Here is a 27,986-nt window from a genome sequence, read left to right as displayed (position 1 = left end):
AAAATTAGTAGCAATGTACTATAGAGCAACGGAGGTTTGGACAGGTAAATTGTGTCTATAAAGGTCACAAGCTTTGAGAGCGGGACCCAGGCATCCTGTCTCCCAGGTATGTTGCTCCCCCAGCTCAGCAGGGCTCTTTCACGGTGGACCTTGCTTCTTCCTCTGGTTGGCTGCTGGTGGCCCCCACAGTATGCAGTGTGCACTGTGCCCATTCCTGCCTCCTTTAGTATTGTACCCATATGACCTCTTCGTTCCCAGAAGGGCTGTGGGCTGCGGCAGTGAGCGGGCCAGCCTATGTTCTGGATCCCTCTTCTCCCTCAGTTGGCTCTCAGCCATGCAGTGAGACACTTGACAAGTGATGGCGCTGTTGACAGCCGAGAATAGAACCCGAGAGTGGGCGGTGAGTCTGCTCAGCCAGTGCTGTGGGGACCCAGGGGGTTCTGTGTGGTTGCTACCTCAGCTCAAGGATGAGCGCAAAGCAGGGGTCAGGTGGACTGAACATCAATCGGACAGGAACCCTATGTGTGAGCTACAGGACCGTGGAGAAAGAAGCTCCAGGGATGTGTGACCTTGAAGCCCATTGAGTTCTAAAATCCTGAGAACTGAATTCAGGCTAGGCAGATTGGCCAGGACCATTGTTTGGCTATTCACCTTGCCTCTCCTGGGAGTAGCCCTTCAAAGCTTCCAGTTACTATTACTGGGGTCACCAGATCACCTCCAAATCTATTCCTACAGATTTCTTGGAATAAAATATATACTTATACACATTTTTATCTGGGCAACCAGGTATACAATAATGGGTGAGCCACCTGCAGAGCCTCCTGTTTCTGTGTAGGCTCCTGTTTAGAGCCTCAGACTCACAGTGCAAAGCCAGGGTGAGGCTAATGCCTGATTAGCAACAAAGGCAGAGCTGGTACCTGTAAGTAGATGTAGAAAAACTCCTTTAACACACTGTAGGAATGAGTGACAGATAACTCTCTGGGCCTGCAGTGACCCAGAAGTGGGTTGTTTTGACAAGATGGATCCCTGTCACGAAAAAATTTATGCAGACATTTAAAGGAACTTGAATAAATTGGAGGATTTGTAGTTACGACCCATATCCAGTGTTAGGGATTTGTGGTTTACAAATAAGTGCATCGTAAATTTTAGTTTTGTTGATCTTCAAGGTATCGCTAGTAAAGAATGAACATGCCCAACTTAGTAAGCAAGCCCAGTGAGGTTGGGCGAGGATGATGCAGCAGGATTTGTCTCAGATGATTCCAGTGGTTGGACAGACCTCCTGACGTGCTCACTCTGTGTCCAGAATGCAAGCTTCCTCCCTCATTTGAATCCCTGCTTTGGCTGGCCTAGGAGGCCTCTTCTAGCCTAGTGTCTGATCCCTGTTGAAGATAGCTTTTCACCCTTTCCGAGCCCACATTTCCTCCCTATAAGGGGGCCCACATTACTTCCACAGAGAGGAGGGAGGAGAAAGAGCAGAGCTTGTAAGCTGCCATGTGCAGTTTGTAAAGGAAGAGTGCTTTCACCAAGGCCCCATTACAGTAGATCTGTGTCTTTGTACGTGGGCAGAGGCTGTCCATAGCAGGCAAGGTAGGATAGAGTTCAGAGAGATGCACTAGGGGGAAGGATCTAGAAAACAGACCTTGTTCTGTTTAGCTCTGTAATTTAGTCATCTGCATAATCCATCCTTTGGAAGGTGGGGTTCATAACAGATCAGCTCCTTCCATCTTGTGGTAGCACAGGGCCCGGTTTACCTCCATAAGTATCCCCCTTAGCTTTTGCCGAAGTCAGACTCACTACTTTGTATGTTATTCTTTCTTAGCCACTTTGCCCTCCCTCACATCTTGTCTTTCAGTTGTCTCATTTCTCCTTCCACAACCAAAGGACTGTCTCTGGGGCCAGTGATTTCAGCCCCTACTCAGATGCATGGAGTTTTCTCCAGGAGCATTACTCTGGGCTTGCGGGGAGCAAGGTGTCTTTGGGGTTCTCCAGACTGGGAAGCATTTTTGACCAAACAGTGGTGTATTTGATGGTTTGAAGAACCTGTTGTTCCAAGCAGTCTGAATATTCACTCTCAGCTTCCTTGGAAAATCATTCCTCTTAGTTAATCCCATCACTTTTTAGATGAGAAGAACTGAGGTACAGACAGATGAGTTGTCTTACCCAAATTATCGGAGTATGTTTCAGGAATGTCAGTTGGGTGTGATTCCAAAAAATGTAAAATCCTAGCCTCTGTCTCTGTCTCTGTCTCTCTCTCTCTCTCTCTCTCATGCGCGCATGTGTGTGTGTGTGTGTGTGTGTGTGTGTGTGTGAACTAGAAAAGGTTTTACCAGAAGAGAAGTAGAACTTGGTTTCGTTGGGAGCTCCCCAGCACTAGATGTGGACATCACCCTCACACTCAGTCCGTGCTTGTGTTCAGACCCACTTCCCTTGTCTGCCAGGAAGTGACCTGTCCAGTCCGGGAGCCCTTCTGCTCCACTCCCCCACCTCATGTCTGCGGTGAGCTATGGAGAAGTCAGTTGCTGTTCTTTTTTCTGACTTCCTGTGTTCTTCAGAAACCTCAATAAAAAAAGATCTGAAGGAAGAAAGGAACTGTTAGGTCAAACAAATGTGGGGGAACTAGATTCATGATTCTTAAGTAAAATCCAGGAGCCTGACCTCTCTCTTCCTAGCCTGGCTCCATGAGGAGTGTGGGTGGGTGCTGGAAGATGGAAGGAGGGCATGGCTCTTTTAAAGGCATTGTAGCTATTTTGATCCTTCTTGTGGCCAGGAAGTTTTTAGTTGGTATTTCTTTTTTCCTTTTTTTCTTTTAGTTTCTACCAGGGGAGGAAAACACCTGTGTAATTTGAACAGTGGTGAGAAAGTTGCTAGAGAATAGCTCCCACCGGGGGTTTCTTGATTCTGCACCCAGGCTCACAGTTGGCTTTGTAGAAAACCGAAGTTCCCCCAAATTTTTTGAGTTCTTTATGATCCCCCAGTTTGTTTTCTTTCTGTCCATTTCCCAATAGAGGGCTTGGGTAACAAGACAGTCAAACAGAAACTACCACATGCTTTGCAATAAGAGGCTTGTAGGCACCTTGGAAGGGTGATTGCAATACTGAGCTGTGGTGAATCCCACCCTGGCCGTGGGGGGCCTCCACTTGGAAACTGAGCTCCCCACTGAAAGATCAAGCCAGATCCTCTGAACTCAGTTCGGACGAGTAAGACAAGGGCCAGACTGGTGGCTCGTCACCCTCCCAGGACAGGTGTCAGCATCACAGGGGAGGCCATGGGCCTGCGTTGTCCACAGGAGACAAAGTTTCACTAATGTAGAATGAGTAAGTCCTAGTGACCTAATGGGCTGTGATTAATCATATGGTATTAGGTACTTTGTGTTTCTCTTACTGCAGAGAGAAACTTCCATAATACAAATTGTAACTATGTGAAGAAATGACTATGCTAATTGACTTGAATATAAGGCATAATGAAACTGTATGCCTTAAGTATAAACCATTTCAATTAAATTTTATTTTAAAATGTAAGCCAAGCATGGTAGTATATCCTTGTAGTTTCAGCTGTTATGTGGACAAAGGCATGAGGATTATTTGAGCCTAGTGAGATTGCATCTAAACAATAAACAAATAAATGAATACAAAATGAAAAAGAATCACCTGGGACCTGGGCACTTTAGTGCCTGCTTGTAATCTCAACATTTGGGAGTCTGAGACTGGAGGGGTCATTAGGCTGGCCTAGGCTACGCAGTGAGTTCAAGACCAGCCTGGGTTATACAGTGAGACACTGCCAAAAAAAAATTGCTCCTGTAAAGTACACATGGCAGGGCCAACCTCAGACGTCTCCATTCAGATAGGTAGCTCTCAGGCCATGCTTTCAGTCTGGTAAGCATTCGAACCCAGAGCTCCGCAGCACACTGCTTGGGTGTGGGCAGAGGCCTCCTTAGAAGGCCCAGGCTGGGGTCCACTGCCAGGTTCTCCATTACCACAGGGTGTGGCAGCCAACAGCCCGGCCTGGGGCTGATTGCACTCTGTTCAAATCACACTTCTACCTTCTGCCTTCCCCGGGATCTTTGGGGAGCTACATGCTCAGACCCAGGTCCTCATGCACCAAAGCAAGAGAAAAAAAGTGGCTATCTTTTGAGTGATGAGGGTGGGGGGGGGGTCACCATGCAGGGAAAGTGCTGAGAGGTGTTCCCGCCAGTGTGACATGGGACCAGCCCTTCAGCGGCCACACAGAGCAGGGGTAGAGGAAGGGCTGTGGTGGTGCTGCTGTCTCAGGACTGGAGAGAGAACCTAGGACACAGCATGGCAAAGAACTCAGAGGTCTAGCTACATGCCGTGGACTCCAGAAGAACAGAGTGACTTCCTGTGGTGTCAGGTTCTCCTTGCTACCCTTCACTGGTGGCTTCTCCACACTACATACCCTCAACCCTGATTCTGGATACGATCTGGACATGTAAGTTGTAGGCCCTGTTACTCTCTCCTCCAGCTTCTAAGATTAGATTGACCACCCTCTGAGGGCTGCATGGAGAGCACAGGAAGTCAGACTGCAAGGAAAGAAGCAAGAGGCAGATGCACAGGGAAGAGGACCAGCTTTAGCTTTGTAGGGCAGACTGTACATAGTTTTAAATATATTTAACTAAGATAGCACAAAGAGAACTTAAGGTCTTTTGACGGCACGCAGTTCTAAATGTGGATGTATTTTTATGTAGTTAGATAAAATCAGTATGTAAATTCCATTCTCTGTCACTTAACATTTTTATATAAATTTTTTCATGTACTACTACTCCATGTACGCGCGCGTGCGCACGTGCGCACACACACACACACACACACACACACACACCACACACACACACACACACACACGCACACACGCACACACGTTACTGGAGCTTGAACTTAGGGGCCTTGCATTCTTGCTTGTTTTTTTTTTTTGCTCAAGGCTAGCATTCTACCACTTGAGCCATAGCTCCATTTCCAGCTTTTGCTGCTTGATTGGATGTAAGAATCTCCCAGACTTTTCTTCCTGGGCTGGCTTGGAACCAAGATTCTCAGCTCTCAGCCTCCTTCAGTAGCTAGGACTACAGGGGTGAGCTACTGACCCTGGCTCTGCTCCTTATATCTGTTTCATGACTTATCATTTTTGGTATTGCTTAGATTGTCCCCTAGCATTTCACTGGGTCTTTGTTCTTATTCTCATTATTTCATTATGATGAACAGTATAGCTGTGAACATCTTTGTGTCAGTGACCTATAGCCCTTGCCTTAGATGTGTAGAGCATGTTTCCCAAAGTTGAGGGGACCAGGTCAACACATGCAAGTTGTTTCATACTGAACTGTCTTGCTCTTCGGAAAGCCATTTCTAAATTCATTGACAAAAGTAGCAGTTTTGTTATGAGTCCATAAACATATGATTTTTATTACTTTTCTCTAGTTCTCTTGGCTTGTTTGATGACTATGGTATGGATTCTTCCAAGTTGTTTTCATTGACATTTTTAACCACTCAGATTTTTTTCATCTACTTTTGATTTTCTCCAAATCTTTTCTACACAGGTGGCATCCTGTTTGCATGATGGGGCATCTAAATTGTTATTTTATTCAATTCACATTCAAATGAAGGCTGATTGTTGCACAGTACAGATGGGTGCTGTTGTGTTTGGTGGTTTTGACGTCTGTTTACAGAAAGCAGAGTTTCAGTGTATGCTGGACTCACAGAGGCAGGCTGGAGGCTGGCAGGTGGAAACACTTCTCCATCCCAGCTACACTGGAGACTGAGATCAGAAGAATTTCAATTTCAGGCCCACCCAGGCAAAAATGTCTGCTAGACCCCATCTCAAGCAGGGTGTGTCTGATCATCCCTGGCGTGGTAGGATGTGAAAAGAAGAGGATCATGGTTCAGGCTAGCCCTGGCAGAAAATGGGACTCTGTCTCAAAAATAACAGCAAAAAGGTCTGTAGGATACTATGTAGAAAATGAACTGGATATCTTATGGTAGGGATGGGAGGGAAAGATCGGGAGAGAACAACAGAAGGGGGAACATGGTTCAAAAAGAACTGTACTGATTGTACCTGATTCATGTGACTGCAACCCCTCTTTATATCAACTACAATGACACCAGTTCCTCCTCAACTCTGATTTGTGTAATGTCTCACTGGTATCTTGACATTGACCATAATAGAAGCAATTATACCAGAAAAACTGACAAATGCTTCAATGCATTCTCCCTGGACATATCCCCCTTTACCCTGACAGTTCCTGTGGCTTGCTAGGTCACATCTGTGTGTCATCCAGCTGCCATAATTATAACATTTTAAATGCGAATCTGCTTTCCTGTAGGATGAAGTTCAAATTTCTTTTTAAATATTTTTATTTAAATTTTAATTGTATTGTCAAGGTGACGTACAGAGGGGTTACAGTGACATAAGTAAGGTAGTGAGTACATTTCTTGTCGAACTTATTACCCCCTCACTCATTTTTCTCCCACTTTCCCTCCCCACCCGTCAAATTTCTTAATATGTTGCTAGCATCTAGTCTTAAAGACACCCCACACATTCTCCTTCCCAGCCCAGCATCATATCATTCGGTTTCCTGATCTTGCTGAGTAAGGGTCCCCCGAGATACCAAAGCCTAGTCAGCAAATCCTGTTCAGTGGTCTTCTGATACCAAGCTTAGAGACCTTTTAGAACCCATAGTGTGCGTGTGCGTGTGCATGTGTGTATGTGTATGTGTGTGTATTTCTCTCTTCTAGATTATGACTCTATCCAACAGATTCTGCAGGAGTCAGGTGGAAATTAAGGGTCAGATGTGGGCTGGATTCCAGTGATGTTGAAATTTCCCTTCTTCCCCTGAGGTCTCAGGTAGTGGGGTGCTAAACTGAATTCTTGCCTGCCCCTGGTCCCTGTATGCTTATTTTCATATCTCTGAGCTCTGCTGTGGTTCCTGGTACCTGAGACACAGGAAGAAAGAGAAGGTGAGTGAGTGAGTGAGTGAGTGAGTGTAAAAAAGGAGTGAGACAGAGAGGGTGGAAAGGGAAGGAGAGAGGGAAAGAGAGAGAAAGAGAGAGAGAGCAGAAGAATTGATGTAGGAAATTGACACGGAAGGAGAAAAACACGCTAGCTAAAAATAATTCATGAATTGGCAAATGGAAAGCAAAAGAACTGTGATTTTTTTTTTTAAATTTGAGACAGAATCTTGCTATGTAGCTCAGGCTATCCTAAAAGTGGTGATCCTCCTGCCCCCACCTCCCAAGTACTACCACATCCAGTTTAGAATTGTAGTTTTGTGAAGAGTTGGGGAAGCAATGGAACCCAAAGATCAAATCAGAGGAAAGATGAATCTGACTAGCTATAGAGACAGCTAAAGAACTGGACCAGCTCGGAGAGCAGAGGTCACCCTAACAAAGCAGGTTGAATTCCATGTCCCTGCTTCTCCTTCTTGCCTGAGAACCAGCGGTATCAGCTGGCCCTGGGTGGGGGCAGGTCCTGGCAGCAGAAGGGCTCCAAGTGGGTAATGGGTGCGGGGGTGGGGAGCCAAAATGTGGTAGAGTCTCCACAAATGCTTTTTTGAATTACACTGAATTATAGCTGGCACTAATCACAACCTTTCTGGTTCCTTCCTTCACAAGATTGTGGGGAGGGATCCTTAGAGAGAAGGGAAAGGATTAACCAAATGATGGGGGGCCCTGGAGCAGCAGAATGCCAGCCCTGCAGGAACTGGGGACTGAAAGGACTTGGACTGGCAAGGGGACTCAGCATGGAGCCAGCAGGGGCCAACCTTGCCCAGAAACACAGAAATGGCTCCCTAAGATTGCAAGGTCATTGCAGTTAGTCAAGACTCTGCACTCAGCTGGCCTCTGATCGGAAAGGCCTGCGTTCCCCATTTGTTGGTGGAAACAACCAGGGGAAGTGACTCAGAGACAGTGGAAATAAAGTGTGCCTCTCTCGTGACATTCTGACTTCTGCTAGACCCAAGGGGCTGGCCCTTGGGCTGTTTCCCCGTGAGGCTTCCTGCCCTGTGTGTCCTCAGGCCCAGCAAGGGACCAGAAGGAACAGAGCGTGAGGGAGGGGGACCTTTCCAAGTACATGGTGGATGGAGTGGATGGAGGAAGGGGGTCTTGATGGAGAGGCAGCCCTGAGCCCTGGACATGGGAGCCGGGTGCTGCTTTGACCACTTGGCATTGCACTTGCCAGGCCAAGGGGGCCTCTTAAAGGAACATCTTGCTGTAAGATTTCCAGTTCTTTCTTTGGCCCATCCATAGGTATTTTAAAAACACGTTTGAGGGCACTTCACAGAGGTCACCTCTGACTCTTCCGTAGATGGTCTTAGCCTCCTATCCCAGGGGAGGACACAGAGGCCTCGATGGGTCCCTTTTGTTCAGATCTCACTGTTGATTAACGGCAGAGACCTGGTGCTCAAATTGCCCAAAGCTACTTTATAAACCAGTGTGCATTGTGAATGTGGTAAAAGTTGGATTCTGTTAGAATAAAATGCCAGCTTCATTGAACACATTCAGCTTTAGAATGAATTGTCTATACTGCTCTTAGTTTTCCCATTTTGCCATGGATGCATGGAAACCTCATCAAGACCACCATGAGTGTCCCAACCACTGCATGGAAACTCTGGCCCGCCCAGCTTACATCTCAGGCATCAGAGCTGGTCAGTAGCTGATCCTGACGTCAGCCCCTAAGCATGGTACCAGCCCGCTGGCGTGTGGTAACTGCCATTAGTCAGAGGGTGGTAGGGTGGTGGTGTGACATCAAGGGGATGAGCGCTCATGCACTTGACTCATTCTGCTGGGTTTAAAGCCTGTGGGGTACTGCACTATACCCTGGGGCATTACTCATCTCCAACACTGGAGCTGGTCAACATGGAAGCCCAGAAGCTCTGCCACTGTGATCTGGACAAGCTGATTTCTTTAGGCCTCATGAGGCTGATACTCTCTATCTATTTTTCTTGGGGAAAACAAGTCAGACTACATACTGAAACTCTGGCACATGTGTGTGTTTGTATGTGTGTGGGCACATACCAGTACTTAAGCATGCATTCAGAGCCTGGACACTGTCACTTAGCTTTTTCCACACAAGGCTAGCACTGTACCACTTCTGGCTTTTTGGTGGTTAATTGGTGCTAAGAGTCTCATAGACTTTTCTGTCTGGACTGGCTTCAAACCCAGATCTTCAGATATCATTCTCTGGAGTAGCTAGGATTACAGGAGTGAGCCACTGGCACCCAGAGGTATATGTTTAGTAGGAATCACACTGTTCTTTCATCCAAGGCAAAAACTATCTTTATCTGTGATAGTTAAGCGTAAGTTTAATTTTGCTTCAGTTCCTAGTTCCTGAGGCAGGTAAACGTCTTGCCTTTCAGGAAGAACATAATTTATTTTCTTCCTGAAGATTCTCAGGGACTTGGAGATTGAATAGCCTCCTTTAGTACCTTTTACAACTTTGGGCCAAGAAGTTCTTATAGCCAATCAAAACTTTTCCTGTTTTAATTTGGGCCCATTTCCTTGTGTTTGTTATTCTTCACTTGTGGCTTGAGCAGCTCTGGGGGCTGGGAGGTTAGCTGGAGCCCAGAATGGATCATAGCCAGTGTTTATACTGGTGCCATGGCATGTTCACACCCCTGACACTCTTGAAATATCTGGGGCAGCCCAGGACACAAAGAAGAACAATCAGCAGGTCTGGGAATGCCATGAGAGAGTTCTGGAGAAAGGGTGTGGGCTTTGGGTTCAAAAGTTGAAGGTCAGAGGACTTTGCGAACATCCAAGCCAGAGACCAGCCATTGGGGAGAAATTCAAATAATGGTGCAAAATATAGAGAAACAGGAAAGTTCTGTTGTCGGGAACAGGAGTTGGAACCTCCTAGAGCACTAACTCCACATTCAGTAATCCATGTTGGGACCTGAAGTCAGACATCCTGAGAATATTTACACCATGGAAATTGGTAAATGCTGAAAATTAGAGCTTTTTCCATAGAGAGCTACTAGCAGGAGGAATAAAGTATGGGAAAGCATGTAGTGCTGCCATCTTAGGAAGCAGACAATGATTAGGTGAGACTTTCTTTGGGGCCGTGCTTTTCTGGCTACAATAAACTTCCATGATGTCTACTTACTTCTCATAATCCTCCTCTAAAGGAAGTAGAGCAGGCAGCATAGCCTGGGACAGGCTGAGGTATTGGCACAGGTCTCAGAGCTAAACAGAAAGTGAGCTAGGGTCAGAACACAGGCAGAGTGGTTTGAGAGAAGACTGTGAGGATTCCAGGTATGTTTTCTTAAGATCTTGTGGACAGATGGCTAATGCTCCCTGCATTCCCATTGCTTCCCATTGCTTGGCTTTGGATGGCTATGGTAGTTCACGGCAGATATGTACCTGCTGGTAGGAGGTCGAGGTGCCCTTGTTGACGCTACCACTTGTCCATAGAGCTGGGTACAGCCTTTCTAGGTGCGGCTCTTTTGACCAACTCCCTACCTTTCAATCTTGAAAGGTCCTATCAGGACCGGTGCAGACAGAGTGCCAGCATGGGAAGCATTGCATTACCACAGGGAGAAAAGGCATTTCTCGTGCTCTGGGTTCTTCTATGCTGGGCTGACACATTTGTTCTTGTATGGAATTTATGCCACCCTGAGGGAGGTGCTACCTTCTTCAGAGGCAGCTAGGGAGTGGAAACGTTCTGGGCCTGCATTTAAACCTACTTCCAGACCCAAGTTCACCCTTTCCCTCCTCCCACTTATGCTGAGATTGAATCAAGGACTTCAAACATGCCAGGCAAGGACTCTACCACTGACTGGCATCCCCTACAGGCCTTGGTTCCTTTTTCACAGGCATGAATCCTTGACCAAATGGCTCAAACTTTCCTTGGAATGTTTTTCATCAGTAAAGTGGGTTTCTTCATTCCTGCCCTTGTTGTACAGAACATTTGTGTTTCTGTTTTCCAAACTTTCTATCATAATTATTTTTGGAATGGCTAGTCATAGCAGTGGTGGCTGCTGCAAAGGACTGAAAGCACAGATGAAGGGCTGTGCCAGGCTGAAGCAAAGGAAGAGTCCTAGGTGACACCATGACCCTGTAGGACATGGTGATTGGTGGGCCAGGAGAAGCCGATTGAGATAAGAAACTAGCCTCCTCCAGGCAGCTGGGCGATGCCTGCATGTCTGTCTGCATGGGCCACATTTGATCAGATTTATCGAAGATCAATTTTTGATCACGGCTAGAATTAGACCTGGCTCCTAACTGAAGCAGGCAACCTCTCAGGCGGACCACCTTGTGTGATTCAGGTTGTGGTTTCTCATTATAATCTTTCCTGAAGAGATTTTATTATTTTAGAGAAGTTTTAAGTTCGCAGCAAAACGGGGGAGAAAGTACAGAGAGATCTTCCTATCCTTGCACACACATCCTCACATTTCACCCCAGAGTAGAATATTTATTGCAGTTGGTAGTACATCACTATTGTCTAGTTCATAATGCACACCATGGTTCATTCTTATATTCGACCTTCGCAAAAGGACTTGTATCCACTATTGAGAATAGTTTCACCAACCTCCCATTTCCGTGTGCTCCCCTTGATCATTCTCCCTGCCCCTCAACACCAGAAACCACTGATCATTGCCTTAACACTTGTACCTTTTCCAGAATGTCACAGAGTCCAAATCATGTAGCCTTTCAAACTGGCTTCTTTGATCTAAAAATGTGTATTTAAGGTTCCTCCTTATATTTCATGGATTGGTTGCTCATTGGTTCTGGTGTTAAATAATGTTCTATTAGCTAGATACACCACAGTTTGTGTATCCACTCACCTACATCTCCATTGCTTCCATATTTTGGCAGTCATGAATAAAGCTGCTATAAACATCCATGTGTAGGTTTTTTGTGTAGACGTAAGTTTTCAACTTCTTTGTATAAATACCAAGAGGCGTGATTGCTAGATCATGTAGTAAGAGAATGTTTCGTCTTATAAGAAACTGCAAAGCTGTCTTCCAAAATGGCCGCACCATTGTGCACTCCACCAGCGGTGAGAGGCAGGTGCTTACATTGTGGTTGGATTTTTACCTCCTTTTAGCAACTCTAGTTGAAAAGCACCACTGAGTGCAGCAGCTCAGGCTCAGAAGCACCCGAAGGTCTTTTCCCTACATCCCTGCCAAACTTCACCCTGGCTCCAACTGGGCCCAGGCTTCTAAGTCTCCTGCTCTACTTCTACTCCTGCCTTCTATCACAGAAGGCTTTCTACTCCACGCTGCTCTCTAGATAAGTAAACATGGAGTTTCCCCAGCTCTCACCAGCTGGATCTCTTGATTTTTACTCACACATTCCTGCTTAACTATTCTCTCACACTCTTCCCAGGGTTTCCTGGTTTCCAGTTCACACACATTGGAGTTATGACACTTTGAGTGAGGGTGCTACCTGGGTTGATGAGACAGCTCTTGGGACTTCCAGAGCTGCAGACAAACCTAGCCTGCTTCGTGTGACTGCCTGGGAGCCACATGGTGTGAACTGTGGGTGTGGCTATGATGCCCTTCTTTCCAGGACCGAGTCCACAGCTCCAGCAGCACTAATGGCCCCCAGGTTTCCCTTGGCCTTTGGAAGGCCAGCATGTTGAGATGGATTCATAGAGCCCTAGGATTTCTGTCTAATCAGTCCAGGCTGCTATCACAAAATGCCACAGACTGGTTGATTTATAAATAACATTTACTTCTCACAATTCTGGAAATCCAAGACAGCATGCTAGCATTGTTAAGTTTAGGTGAAAACTCTCTTCCTAGCTGCACATCACCAGCTTGCTGCCAGAAAGGTGATCAGACATGTTCAGGTAAAAGGACAGTACTCACATCCACAAGGGCTCCACCCTCAAGTGACTTCATCACTTCCTGATGCCACCATCTTAGGGGTTAGGTTTTGAATATTAGAGGGCATAGCATCCAGTGCATTGCAGGGACAATCTAGTCACTGGAGACAGACACTGTAAGCCAGGCTACTTCCTCCCTCAGACACCAGGTTTGTAAGTCTGCCTCATGAAGACATCTTGTAAATTTACTCTTGCAAATAAATGCCAAAGGCCATTGGCCCAAGAGACACCAGGACCAGCTGTGTGTGAGGTCTGTACCTAACTACATCTAGTTTCCTGTGCATATGCTTGACCAGAGTCTATGGTCTTTAGGGACACATTCGTGTCCTCTAGTGGTATTTCTGCCATCCCCTGTGCAGTCCTCTCAGGCCTGACCATTTCAGTATTTACTGTTATTGACTCTCAACTCCCTGCTCTGCCTGGTTGTGCTTTCTGAGTTCTCCCTTGTGCAGAACTGACTGGAGATGCTGGGAACAAGTGTGCAATGCTGAGTCTAATAACCCCAGATCTCTCTCCCCCATCTCTCTCTGGGTGGATGTGTTCTAGGTCCCCAAGTTTCCAGCAGAACTGAATGGGAGGTGTTCCGGGGACTCCTCAACGGGCCATCTTGCCCTCCCAGGCACACATTTTTCACTTTCTTGGTGTTTCCTGGGATTAATTCTCAAATAACTTCCTTCAGATTTCTTGTTATAGTTCAAAGGGAAACAGTCAGACCTTTCTCTATCACGTGGCAGAACACTGGCACACAGGACATGTTCGGTCGATGTTTGCTGAAAATTAGGGATACTTCCAGGATGGAAGGATAGCTAGTTAGTCGTACAGATAGGGCTTTAAATACAGATACACTGATAGATGTACATCACCACTATAATAATATACATTGGACCTGCTCTTCTCCATCATTCACATCCCAAATCGTGTCTGTCTTTTTATCTCTGATCCTGGTGCTTTCCTTGTCTATGTGCCCCTGACTGAGGGACTTATCTGCCCTCCCTCTTTTTTATATCTCTTTTGAGTTTTCATAATGCATTTCCTTTTAGAAATGCCTCTTCAAAGATAATGAACATCTACATCTGTCTTTTCTAGTGCCTAGCATAGAAAAGAAATAATATAGAGGGTCTGGCAGAGGCTGAGATCCGAGGATCATAGTTCAGAGTCCACCCAAGCAACAAAGTCCATGAGACTCTTATCTCCCACAAAGCTGGAAGTTGAGCTGTGGCCGATAGTACAGCTATAGCCTTGAGCAGAAAAATCTAAAAGACAGTGCCCAAGAACCTTGAATTCAAACCCCAGTACTGTCACAAAATGGAAAATGAATTAAGTATATAGAATAAAAATAAGCTATGATTGCATATTTAAAATATTTGACTATGTTTGTGTTTCAACTTTGCCAACTGCATCATTTGTCCCAACTTCCAGGCCAAGAATTTCCCTCGGAAGTCCCAATCTTTCTAAAAAAGAGGGATCTTCTCTCCACAAGGATAGATTTAAAGATTTCAGGGCAAGACCCAAGCTTGTCCTGTAGCAGTAGCCCCAGCCCAGGCTGAAAACTCCTGAGATATTTGGAACATACCAATGTCAGGCCCCAACCCAGACCCATACAGAGGCAACTCTGAAGAAGGGCTTAAAGTTAGTATTTCTCCCAATGTAGAGCCTTGCTTGAAACCACCAAGGCAGAGATAGAACTTCTTTGATGGTCCTGTTGGATTCAGAGGGTAGGACTGGCTTAAACTACATATCCACCAGGCTTCTTTGCCAAGGCAGGCTATCAGTACTGATCTGGGATTTTTCTGGTTTGTTCTGATTTGGTTTTTGCAATACTGGGGTTTAAACTAGGAAGCAGAAGGTTGTTTTACTTCAGTTACCCTACTTGTGACAAGAGATACTCTATCAATGTTCTATTGGATCTAGACCTCTGACCCTGAAGGTGGTGACTGGTAGCTGGGGTTGAAGGGAGATGAATCATCCAGTGATGACCTCTCTCCCCTCCCCCAATCATGCCTGGGCCCTTCTGCCTTCTCTATTGTAGTTCCCCTGGGCTCCCATTCTCCAATCCCACTTCTCCTCAGCCTTTTCTCCTTGTCTCTGTTTCTCGCCTGCTATTTTCTAATGTCTCATTCCTTGCTTTTCCTGTGGTGCCTTGGAACCATGCTGTGACCACCCCGTCTCACAGCTGCCTTTGTGAAGTGTAGGCCCCTTGCCTGGGAGCCAGCTGTGTGTGTGTGTGTGTGTGTGTGCGTGTGTGTGTGTGTGTGTGTGTGTGGTGGGGGATCAGAAGGGAGGGGGGTTTCAGAAGAGATGGTTGACATGCTCGGGAGTTTGAAGTCTGGATGTTCTACCACCTGTTTATGCAGGCTGCTTCTACTGCAGCTTCTCCCATCAAGGAAGCTGAATGCCCTTAAGGGGAGACTTCAGGAATGAGAGAATGTGTTATTTGCGTCTGTCTTGAAGCTCAGTGGATGCCATCTACAGACTCATGTCAGGCCTGTCCCTCTGCTGCCTCTGCAGGATTGAGATGTGCCGGTCCTAGCTACTGTCTGAAAGGATGTCCGGGGTGTCTGAGCCCCTGAGCCGAGTAAAGGTGGGCACGTTACGCCGGCCCGAAGGCCCCCCAGAGCCCATGGTGGTGGTACCTGTGGACGTCGAGAAAGAAGATGTGCGCATCCTCAAGGTCTGCTTCTATAGCAACAGCTTCAACCCTGGGAAAAACTTCAAACTGGTCAAATGCACGGTGCAGACGGAGGTCCGGGTAAGTGTGGAGGCGTGTGTGCTCCCTATTGGCATGCCCCTCCTCTCTCTCCTGGACACATCTGAGCAGACCTTTTTTAGCATGGCCAACCCTCTTGGACTGCTTGTGGGCAGGACGCAAGTTGGCATCAAAAGAGATCCTCCTATGGCCAGCTTCTTTAGGTGTCCAGGAGCTAGATATGAGAACCTTTGCTTGAACCTCAGATGTGATTTGATGTCTTTGATCTGATTAATCTCAATCCATTAAGTGTTATGGCATTTGAGGTTCTTCAAATGGCAATGATGGTGGTGCTGGTGGTGTTGACTGTGGTGGAGATGATGATCTTGGTGATCATTTGACATGACATCCTCTTGGTGAGGATGGTGATGGTAGTGGCTAGTACCTTTGAAAACACCTCATATATAGTACCCCACTGACTTCTCAATGTATAGCCTTATAAAACAATATCATTATTACCTTCACTTTGCACAGAAGGAAACTAAGTGGAGAGGAGCTAAGTACATTCCTAGTAAGCAGTAGAATTTGTTTTCAAAGCCGAGCAACCCATCACCATGACCTCTATTCTTAACCGATTTGGCCAGTGAAGAGATGGGATTGAGGGGCTGGGAAGGTGGCTCAGTGGTAGAGCGCTTGCCTTGCATGCTCAAGGCCCTGGGTTTGATTCCTCAGCACCACATAAGCAAAAAGAAAAAAGCCGGAAGTGGCGCTGTGGCTCCAGTGGTAGAGCGCTAGCCTTGAGCTGAAGAGCTGAGGGACAGCGCCCAGGCCCAGAGTTCAGGCCCCACGACCGGACCCCCCCCAAAAAAAAAAAAAAAGAGATGGGATTGAAATATGTAGAGGATTTAGTAAATGGAAGTAGAAGCCCAGAATTGTGGAAGAGAGAGGTGTGAGGCACTGCGGTCCTGGCTCAGCTCCAGTAGCTGAGATGAAGAACACAGGAGGAGAAGCTGTCCGTGAGTGGAAAGTCCAGGAGCTTAGTCTTGTCCCTTGTTGTGCAATAGAGAGGCTTTAACATTTTCACACAGAAAGCTCGATTGAACAATGGACTGTGTAACTGGAGAAGAGGATCTGGCAGGCATGGTCAGCTTCTAGCTTGTGGTTGAAGCCGTGCTATGGATAAATCATTTATGGGAGAGTAGAGAGCAGTTCTGCCTTCCACTCCAAAATATTTCTGGGTGCCACCCGTGCTTGGCACTGTGCTGTCTATAGCATGAGGCATATCAGCATACCCCAGACATAGGCACACTCAAGAGCAAAGCCAACATTAACTCATACCAGCGAGTGAACCTTTCCAAACCAAAGCAGGTATGCTGGCAGGGAGAAATGGACCCTGGGAGAATGCATGATATAGGAAGGTTTGTTCTCCACAGGAAAGACCAGCTTCATTACCCAGGGCCGATTTAAGGCAGCCTCTAGGGCATAATGAGCTCCAGGCCCTGCATCTTTGCCTGAGATTCTCCTAGTAGCCCCCGCCCTTGCTCTCTCTGCTTCCTGACTTTGGACTCTCCTCCCCTCCCTTGGCCTTAATTTCCATGGATATTTTGACTTCCAACTACTTACCGTCTTTCACCATCCTTCCAGTACTGAAAATGCAGCCTGTGCTGTCAGGGTTGCCAGATACATGTCTGTCCGGAAGAACCGTTCAGAACTTAGCTGCGTCCAACACCCACAACTTAGTCCAGTTTGATCACAGAATCGCTGGAGATTCCTATAGCACCAGCCATGTGTGGAACAATTATTCCATGTGGATTGGCCCATATCATGATTTTATCTTTAGTCTCAAGTTCTTTCTATGCAAATAGCCTCTGATGCTTTCTTTGTGCCATTGAAAACTACAGAACCCTGAGCTTGGTGGTGCATGACTGTAACTCTAGCCACAGGAGGCTAAGTTTGGGACCAACCCGGGTTGCATAGTGAGACCCTATCTCAAAAACCACAAAGTGGAAAAACAATGGAAATAACCCCTAGCCTTGGTGCCCAGGAGCTAACACAACTTTGGTGGGTGGTGGAGATCCCCAAACAATGCACCAAATGAAAACAATACTTTGCTTTCCTTGATTTTTTCCCCATTTCTCTTGCTGTTGGATAGTCATAGGAAATTGTGTTTGTTTGGAAGCTCTGAACTCCATAGCAAGTGGAGGTTTATATTATTATATTTTCCTCTAAGGTGCTAATTTGCTTGTCTGGGAAAGGGGTTAAGATGAGACTTAGAAAACAACAGGTAGAGCAACACCCAGACAAGCCCACACAGGAAGTCTCCATATTTGTTCCCTCTCCTCTCTACTCCTTCCCTCTCCTCTCCCTTCCACTCTTTCCCTTTCCTCTCCTCTCCCCTCCCTTCCCCTCACATCCCCTCTCCTCCTTTTCCCTTTGTTCTACTCTCTTTTGAGTTGGGTATCTATGTTCTGGGTTGTTCCAGTTCCAGTTTAAACACACCATCAGAGATAACCATGAACAATGCCCCTGCAAATGCCTACAGTACCGTGACCTGGGGGACAGTGGCAGTGTCGCCTGGGTCTGCGTTGTGCTCTCTCCTTTCCCTGCCTGGCACCTGCCCAGCAGGCCTGCGGTACCTTCTCTTTCTGGCTGATTCCTGTTGACTCACTCTGCATGCACCGGTTTCTGCCTATCCCTGCTTCTCACACAGTAGGGCATTGACAAGCTGTGATGCAGTTCTGCGTTGTCAGCAGGGTCCTCGTATGCCACACGTCCCCAGCCAGCCTCTCCCACCCAAAAAGCCAGGGCCAGGACTTATTCTTGCTTAGTCCTGAAGCAACAGGGTACTGGGAATCTACGTTTGTGTCCCCAAAGGGACAGAAAGTGAAGCCTCCTCAAGTCCTTCCACCCTGCTCCTTCCAGAGGCCACTCTCCCACCACGGTGGAGTCTTAGGATGCAGGGGGAAGCCCGTGGGTGTTGCTTGCCTGAGGAAGGCAAGAGTCCCATCATATTCACCACCACCCATCTGAATTCAAGCCCCATAGTGCCTTTTAGAATGGCCAGAGGGACACAACCCAGATATCACGACACATTGACACTGCCCTGTACGCTTACTTACCTGTCAGACACTGAACCTAGCTAGCTTTGAGTTTAAACCTATCACCTAGCCAGACACAGAGTATTATGAAACCCCTAATTTACACATGGAAGCCCTGGCTCTGGTGTTTGTTGGGAGGTGCTGTGGTCTGAATGTTGCTGTCCTCCTAACAATAACTTACGCTGGAACTCAGTACTAATGGGATAACTGTTGCAAGTAGAGCATTTGGGCAGCACTTGAGTTGGGAGAGTACAGCCTCACCGATGAGCCCAGCATCCTATAGAAGAGGCTTACAGGACCAGCCCACCTTTCTGCCACTGCTGTGAAAGCCCAGCGAGAAGTCCTATCTTAGACCCTTACCTGACATCGCCTCTGCTGATGCCTTGGTCTTGAAAGTCCCCACCTCCAGAAATAAAAACATTTTGTTATAGTAACCCGTCTAACACAGCGATCGGCAGCTCTCTGTGGTTGGAGGACAGGTCTCCAGCCCCCAAGTCATGAGCTTAGGTTCTTTGCTCTCAGAGAAGGCCCTACTGCTTTCCTTCAGCCGCCACGGAGGCCAGGCCACAAGGTTAGGGAGCAAGTTGTCACTTCTAGCTAAAAGAATGTCTACCCTGAAGAGAATAGAGGTTTAGGTTTCGGAACATGGGAGGAAGCCACAGACCTGCCCCACGGTGACGTAAAAAGGGGTGCATTCACTCCTTTCTGCACCCCTCCCCCATTTCCTGTGTGTGCTCCTGGCCCCCCACCCACACAGACACCTACCCAGGCGAGCCCAGGCAGACATGCAGTGCTCAATGCTGGAGGCCTTTCTGTCTCTGTAGGCTCATGACATCAGCAAGTGAATAGTCAGGTGTCTGTGCTGTTGTTTCTATTTTTGATCTGGCAGTTGCATTGCCGGATGTCCTTGATGGAGCTTTTATCACCTCAGAATGAACACTTTCTGAGTGATCAGTTATGTGCAATTTATTATTTTGTTCTTTGGTCCCTTTTTAAAAAGTAGTCTGTACTTGTGTTGGGGACCAGGAACTTGTATGGCCATTGTATCTGTTTCCTACTGCTGCCATAATAGACCGTTACAGTCCTGGTAGCTTAGCATAATGGAAATTATTTTCTCATAGAGATCTCAGGCAAGGTTCCAGCAGTGCCTCACTGCCTCCAGAGGCTCTAAGATAGACTCTGCCCTTACCTCACGCAATTTCTGATGGCTCCAGGCCTTCCTGGGCTTGTAGCATCACTCCAGTCTCTGCCTGGATCTTCACATGGCCATCTCTTCCCTCTGTGGTCTTTTATAAGGATAGTTGCCATTGGGGTTAGGAGTGACCCAGATAGTCCAAAATAACCTCATCTTGAGATCCTTAACTTAATCAGACTACATAGACTCTTTTTCCAAGTGAGGTCTGACAGGGCTGGGAGTTAGAATATAGACATGTCTTCTGGAGACCATTCAATTCCCTGCAGCCTCTAATAAAACCACAGTGTGGGTCCTGGTTTCTATAGTCATGCACACATGGGCCAGAATGCATGATATGTAGATCTGCTGAAGTAGTTAAGTAATTCTCAAATGGTAGATAGTTGGGTAGTTGAACAGATGAATGGCTGTGTTCGCCAAGGAGACATCCACAGTGTCATTGCTGTCACCGTAATTGAAGAGGGCTATGGCTTTCACTGGGCTGTGGTTGTGGCATTAAACAGTCCCTCGCAACGGAGCTTCTGGCCTGAATGTCAATGGTGCCCTGTTAAGATTCACTGGTTTGAATTATGAGGCATTATATAAAATGAATGTCTTCAGTCCCATCCCCTCACAAAAAATAACATTCTTTACCTGTCATCTTAAAGCAACCCAGGCACCCTCTCCTAAAGCTCAGAGATTCCTGGCCAACTTCAAAGTCATACAAGGTGGGGAGGGTCCCGACGTGGGCCAGAGGAGGCCCACAGCACTTGGTACAAGACAGGATTCTCATTGGTTACCCATGGCTATCTGCCTTATTGATAACTTTGTAGGCCTGCCAATGATGTTATACTACCCAAATGGTGCTCGGCAGATAAAAAGTTCCCCACGGCAGCAAGTGTTTTAGTAGGGGAATTCTTCTTTTGAAGAAAAGTACCAGGTAGATTTACTGGTACTTTTCTGCTGGGTATTTACTATTCCTTCTTCCTCCTAAAGCATGTACCGAGTGGTGGGACCTTAAGTGAAAAGAACCTTGCGGTTCTTTCTCGGAGCAGAAGGGAGTTGTTTTTCCTATAATGTTTCTTCTGGCTGGACGGCCTGGCTGGCAGGACCAGCTGTGGCCACAGTCCAATCACCTCAGAGGATCATTTTATCATTTATCATCTTTCTCCTGCCTCTGCTTCAACTCACGCAGTGCTGCCATGGCCACAGAGATCCTATGGTCCTAGCAGGATAATAGCTACCATTTACGCACCTACTATGTGCTGATTGCACAAAATAACTATTTTATCTGTAAACCGCATGAGGTCAGCCAGTCTCAGTAAACTCTCACACTCCAAGAAATACTAGTTTTCCTCCTTAAACTCATTGGAAATAAATGTAAATCTTGACTCTCGTCTCTGGAGGAGTACCAGGAATCGTCTATCAAACTATTCTTCATGGAGCTCTGGAGCTGGAACTGACTAGGGACATAACAGGCCTTCATTGCCTTCTCTGGACCAGGCATTGGCTGCACACCACCTCCAGTTAGAAGTGGGGCCTGAGGGAGGGAAGGGGCAGTCCTGGAAGAGGTGTGGAGGCCATGGCTATCACCGCACCTCTAAAACTCGATTATGAACATGAAGCTTATTTAATAAGCCCAGTAGGGAAAAAAGATTGCTTATTAAAATTTGATGAGCCTGAAAAATAGTGAGACTATAGAGATTACCAAAGAAGTCCTATGCTGTGATAAAGAGGATCTTTTTAAATAAATATGAACTAGAAGTAATAGAGGCCTAGAACCAATAGAGGAGAGGGAAAGTGAACGGAGAAGTTGATAGTTGGGGTGATCTTTCCCTTTCTGGAAATACAGTCGAGTGTGACTTAATGACAGGCAACGGTGTTGTTGTGAGATTTTCTTTTTTGTCCCTGTGTAACTTATTGAGTAGACACAGACTAAAACGGTGTGCTGCTCCTCGGGGATGTGGAATTCCACAGGACCGTTCTCCTACATGTGGTCATCATCGACCAAAATGTCCTTAAGAGGTCCATGATCCAGTGCCACTCCTTGTGTTGAAGCCACAAGAGGAAAGGGCGGATAAGAGGAAGACAGGAAAGGGCAGTTGGAGGGCTTCACACTAGCAAATCAGCATTAGCCACGAAGAAAGAAAACCCACCGGAAGGCAGATGTTTGCAAGAAGGTATCAGAAGACTGTTCACGTGCAGATCGTGGTCTGTGGACAGCCTATGCACCTGCTTGTCAGTGCTGGGCAGCCCTGCGTGGGAGGCATTCCTGCAGCAGGAGGGGCTCCGGGGCGTATCTGAAAAGCAACTGATATAATTAATACTGTTTTTAAAAATCATGTTACATATAGCAATTGAGTGAGGATGTAAGCAACTTGTACTGTCACTTCTAAGGAGTGCTTTATTAATAGAGAAAGAAATATTGACTCATTAATGACAATTGATGAGCTGTGGGAAGACTGCTGATGTTGCTGCTCCCACTTAAGGGAAGCTTGTGAGAGAAGCTTCCAGATTCCCAGAGAAGAGGCTACAAGGAGCCAGGAAGGGGCTGTAGGCCGTGAGGCTAACCTAAGGGAGATGACTCTAGACCCCCAAGCTTACCTCTCTCTTCTTTCACTCATATCCCCACACTGAAGCCACTTCCTTTTTCCCATCTATAAATGCAAGTCGCGCCCTAGTTGAAGGCTGGGTGCAGGCTTCAGAGCCTTCTAGCTATTCTCTGCCGGGGGAGCACGTGACAGACACTTGCTGATGGTTTCTTTGAATGAAGCGCCAATCTGTGGGTGGATAGGACAAAAGGAGAGTATTGTGGGGAGGAGACTGGCCCAGGGGCCTAAAAGGAGGTGTCAGAACTGGGTTCCTACTCTTGCTGGTGTGTGATCCTGAAGTTCCCACGCGTGTGTGTATGTGTGTATGTGCGTGTGCACACATGCATGTATGCACGTGCACACATGATGGTACCAGAGTTCCAACTCAAGCCCTACCATATCTCTGCTTGCTTGCTTGACTGTCACTCTACCACTTGACCCATGCTTCCAGCCCAGCTTTTTGCTGATCATTTTGGAGATAGAGTCTTACGGACTTTTCTACCCAGGCTGGCTTCAAACTGTGATCTTCCATAGCTGCTGTTACAGGCGGGACCCACCAGTGCCCGGCTGTTATCACTCTTTCTGTCACTTTTAGGCACTGACCTTGTTACACTTGAAGGATAGACACTGCAAGGCAGCTCTGACACAATGCAATTCCTGAGTTAACATAGACTTCATAGGTTGGGGACTCAGTCCACAAGATACCCACCCTCTTTGCCCCCAGTCACAAGCTCCAGAGCTCCCATACTGCTGACTAGCTATGAATTTGGGGGTTCCTACCATCCTCAGATCCCATACTTTGTTAGAACAACACATAGAACTCAGGAAAATACTACCTTCAAACTATAGATTAGAACCAGCTGATGGTGGAGTGCGTAGCTCAGAGTCTGAGAATATCCCAAACAGGAAGCCTCCATGTCCTAGGGATGTGTCCCTTCAGATACATCCATGTGTACCACCAATAAAATGCTCGCCTGCACACCAGGGTCTAGAGTTTCATTATGTGAGTGTGGTTGATGGATGGATTATTGGCCATACAAGTGGACTTAATGTCCCCTCCCATCGCCCAAAGCCAGGCTGGCTGTTTAGCCCTCTGATCACATGGCGGTCTTTCCTATCTAAAACTGAAAGCCCCACCAGATGCCGGGTGATTCGCTGTCATGACCCAGGAGGCCGGCGTAAATGACAATGGCAATTCTATCACTTGGAACGTTCCAAGATTTGGAGGCTCCCCACGCCTGAACCAAGGACAGAGACCAATCAAATTCTTCTTGATCCGATGTCAGCTGTCATATGGCAATCGATTTGTTACAATGACAGAAAAATAATTCATAATTCATTTGGGAAGTCAATAACCAGACCTGAGCAAGTGAAGATCTATATGAACAACAACAAAATAATTTTACCTCTACCTCACACCATATAAAAGCATATATAGTTGTACAGACCTATGTGGATTACAGAACTAAAAGTATAAGTTAAAACCATGAAACTTATAAAAGAAGACAAAATATGTTCGTGACTTGGGGACAGGCAAAGATTTCTTAGGACGCAGAAAGCCATAAAAACAATTTGATAGCTTAAAATCAAAAGATACTGATAGGGAAATGTGTAACAAGCATGCAAGCCCACAGATATGAAGCAAATATTCAAGAAGCATACCATATTTAAAATGTCTATTACTCAATAATAAAACCATAACAGAAAAAAATGGTTAAGCTCTTCAGATACTTCACAAAAGAAGGTATATGAATGGCCAATAAACATATGAAAACATGCTCAATACAATTTGTCATCAGGGAGATGCAAATTAGAGTAAACAAGATATTGTGTGTTCATACACACACACACATACATGATAGATCTATAAAGGTGGCTAATATTAAAAAGAAACCACCAAATGTTATTGGAGACATGTAACAGGACTCTCATGTCACAATGGATATATAAAGTAGAATCACCTTTGATTCAGTAATTCTTCTTCTCAGGATTTACTGAAAGGAAATAACATATATACATTAAAGTACTTATATGAATAAATTCCATAATCATCCAGGTTAGAAATAGTCCAGGTTTGTAGGAGTAGGGGGTGCTAAATATACATATTGTGGTTTGTTTACCAGAAAGAACTCCACCCGTCAATATAAACAAAGTGCTGACACACCCAACAATGGGACTGAATCTATATGTCTATAAGCACTAAGAGAAAACCTCTGTATGTTAATATTGCCATCTAGATGGTGGCCGAACTTAGTGAAACTGGAGGGAGGGAGTGTGGCCAATGAAGGCTGACTAAGACGATTTTCTGGGAATCTGGAAAGCTCTGCATCTTAATTAGTGTGTGGGATACACAAGTGTATTCATGTGTCAGAACTGTACAGATGAAATGTGTGCATTTTATTGTACATACATTTTACCTTAAAAGAAGAACTGTAAAAAAATAATGAGTCATGGTTTGGGAGTAGGCAGTATAGATGAAGCAAGATTGGCAGAATGTTGGTCATTGTTGAAGCTGGGCTGTATGTGCAAGGAAGGTTAATTTCCTCTCCTATTTGCCTTGCATGTAGTTGATATTTTCAATAGTAAGTCTCACAGTGGGGTTACTGAAGGAATTAGACGTTAGCTTAGTAGGTTTCAACTGGGGACAGAGAAAGTTCCATACATCCACATCAGAGGCAGGATTACAGTTGGCGCTCAGGAGGGAAAGAGGGGTTCTGGGTCAACTGTCAGCATAGCGATGTGGACAGAACAGGGCAGAAGGTGGAGACAAGGCCCAAAAAGAAAGTGTCTGTTTCACAACCTTGACCCCATCCTCTTATCTACATTGCCCTTCCTGTGGTTACCATAGACCATACCTTCTTCTTTCACCTTCCTCCCCTCCCCTCCCAGGCTTCTGTCCTACCCATCCTGTTTCCTGATTGAGAGTCATTTTCCCGCCAGGATCTTCTAGCTTCACCCATCTACAGAGTCTGAGAAGGCTGGCAAGGGGCAGCTGGACCCAGACGTGTAGATTCCCACACTGATGCACAATCGGGCATCCTTCCAAACCTGTGTTAAATAATAGTTTGAGGGTTTCTTCTAAGAAAAAATGGAATACCTCCTTCTTTTTGTTCTAAATAAGGAATAATTGCTTTTTACTTACTAAATTAGTCAACTTCTTGAAAGGCATGCTAGAAAAACATAATGTCTCAGAAGCTTCCTGAATCATCCACCCTCCAGGCTTGGTGATGCAAATACATTCAACAGATAGGGGGCATCTTCCGGTTATTAAACTTGAACCACTGTTCTGTCCTAAGTGAGCTAGTTCCCCAGTGTATGTGGAACTACATGAGAAACCGGGGTTCAAATGGTACCAGAGTGTTTTCAGAGCTAGTCTCGGCCTTACTGATAGGCTTCTGGACAGCTGTCCATTAGGCAGTGCGGTTAATCCAACTCTAGCTCCAGGCTAGGAAGCTGTGGTATCAGACTCCAGTCAGGTGGCCCACTGAACTGCTGGGTGACAAGAAAACAGAACAAGAGGGTGTCTTCTTTTTAAGCTCTCCATTTCCTGTGGCCATCCTTACATCCTTAGAGTGCGGAGACAGTGCCACTCAATTTCCTGATGTGGGTCTTGTCTTTCCTTCTTATCCTGCCTCACCAGTCACGAAGTCAGCTTAACCTAGTAGTGATACTCACAGGCCAGTAGACCAGGGTGCAGAATCCCAGTTCAATGCCTTGAACTGTATACCTACATCAGTTTCCTTATGAGGCATTTAAGGATGGTGATAATCTGCTTACGTCCCTGCATTTGTGGACTCAGGGAAATCACATGTGCAAAGTACCAATCAGTGCCTGGACCAGCACTCCGTCGTGTTAGCTGACTTGGAAACCATTCAGAAGTTGCTTTTGGTGTGGCAGATGCTCAGCAACCATTAAGTGATTTGATTGGTACGTGGTGCAGTGCAATAGCTCAGAATCTGTGTTCTCTGCTTTTTGTCCTCACTTCCAATATCTGCTTCTCCTTCCTTTATCTCACGTTGCCTGATTGTTCACTTATCAGACAGAATCCACTGTGTACCATGTCCCCTCACACTGAATGCTAGAGAATCAGAGCAAGTAAGACAGAGCCCACCCTAGCCAGCTCACAAGGGGAAGGGTACATGAGGACAGGGTGTCCCGCAGCACGCACTCCTGAGTCATATCCTCACTCTTCCGTAGGAGATCATCACCTCCATCCTATTGAGTGGACGGATTGGACCCAACATCCAGCTGGCCGAGTGCTACGGCCTGAGGCTGAAGCACATGAAGTCGGATGAGATCCACTGGTTACATCCACAGATGACAGTGGGCGAGGTACAAGACAAGTATGAATGTCTACACGTGGAAGCTGAGTGGAGGTAGGAATGGAGCCCTCCCTTTCAGTACTCGCTAACATCAGAATCTATTTTTTTAAACATATCTGGGCAGCATTCTAACCTTAGTCCTCACATTGTGTCCGATGCATGTATATTCAAGGCATAACATGAGCTCCCAATGAATCCTCATCCCAGACAAGATGCCATTGGTGCTGTGGTGAAGGGAGGGGAAGGTGGTGAAGATGGAGAGCCCCAGTAAGGGTCTATGAACCTAAAGAAAACAGGTGCAATGAAGGAGGAGAGAGGAAGAATCAGGATTAGCTGTGACTACTGCTTGCTGTCCACCTCATATAGCTCTCCACCCAGCCACAAATTAGGGAAAGAAAAACCAATATTGATAGCCAGCAAGGCACCTCATGAGTAGACCTTCAGTACTCACTGCTTCCTTGAGATTCCAGTTTCTCTTTGTCAACCAGAGTATCTGTCTGTCATGTTGCAGGTATGACCTTCAAATCCGTTACCTCCCCGAAGACTTCATGGAGAGCCTGAAAGAAGACAGGACTACGCTGCTTTACTTTTACCAACAGGTGAAAAAGTACCCCAGAGTGTCATTGTACCTTAAATATTGAACACCATCCATCTGTCTATCCATCACTTCATTCATTTCACCATATATCCATCATCTTTCTACTCATCCTCCATCTATCAATCCATTCATGGACCCATCCATCCCCATCCATCATCCATCTCTCCACCCACCCATCCATTCATCCCGATATCCATCTGTCCATCCATCCATCATCCATCTTTCCATCTGTCATCAACATATCCATTAATCTACCCATCCATCAACCATCTATCCATCTACCCATCCATCCATCATATATCTATACATTCATCCACTAATCCATCCACCTATCCATCATCTCTACTGGGAAATAGAAAGACAAAGCCCATACTCTGGAATCACCATCTAGGAAGTTTTTCTTCAAGTCATTCCCTGGGCCTCGATCAGCAGCTCCAACCCAGCTTCCCTCTCAGTTGTTCACATGCAGGCTAACTTGTTCCATGTGCTCCCAGCCCCTCTTAGACTTCCGTGGAAGCCTGGGAGGCCTCGGTAGTGAGGCAGCAAGAGTAAGTTAACACACAGACTCTGAGGCCTGACATGCTTGGTTCCTAGCCCAAGGCTGCTATTGACTAACATAGTATTCCCAGGGACTTCATTTACCTGTAAGATGCTGTTTCCTCTTCCTATTATACTTACTGGGCTTATAT

The 27,986-nt window shown here is 46.3% G+C and overlaps 1 protein-coding gene across 3 annotated transcripts in view; it reads left to right on the top strand.

The window, feature by feature from the left end:
• The window catches only part of Ptk2b (protein tyrosine kinase 2 beta), a 96,860-nt gene that overhangs the window by 41,413 nt on the left and 27,461 nt on the right, over positions 1 to 27,986 (top strand). For all 3 annotated transcript variants that reach the window (XM_042697790.1, XM_042697791.1, XM_042697788.1), the window contains exons 2-4: positions 15,340 to 15,580; positions 26,575 to 26,753; positions 27,211 to 27,298. In XM_042697790.1, coding sequence (XP_042553724.1) covers positions 15,377 to 15,580; positions 26,575 to 26,753; positions 27,211 to 27,298 — 471 coding nt within the window. In that variant the 5' untranslated portion in view covers positions 15,340 to 15,376. The remainder of the gene's footprint in view (positions 1 to 15,339; positions 15,581 to 26,574; positions 26,754 to 27,210; positions 27,299 to 27,986) is intronic.

Source organism: Dipodomys spectabilis, unplaced genomic scaffold (genome assembly GCF_019054845.1).
Source record: "Dipodomys spectabilis isolate Male_0828 unplaced genomic scaffold, ASM1905484v1 ptg000229l, whole genome shotgun sequence".
Taxonomy (NCBI): Eukaryota; Metazoa; Chordata; class Mammalia; order Rodentia; family Heteromyidae; genus Dipodomys; species Dipodomys spectabilis.
This window is presented reverse-complemented; position numbering and strand designations above follow the sequence as displayed.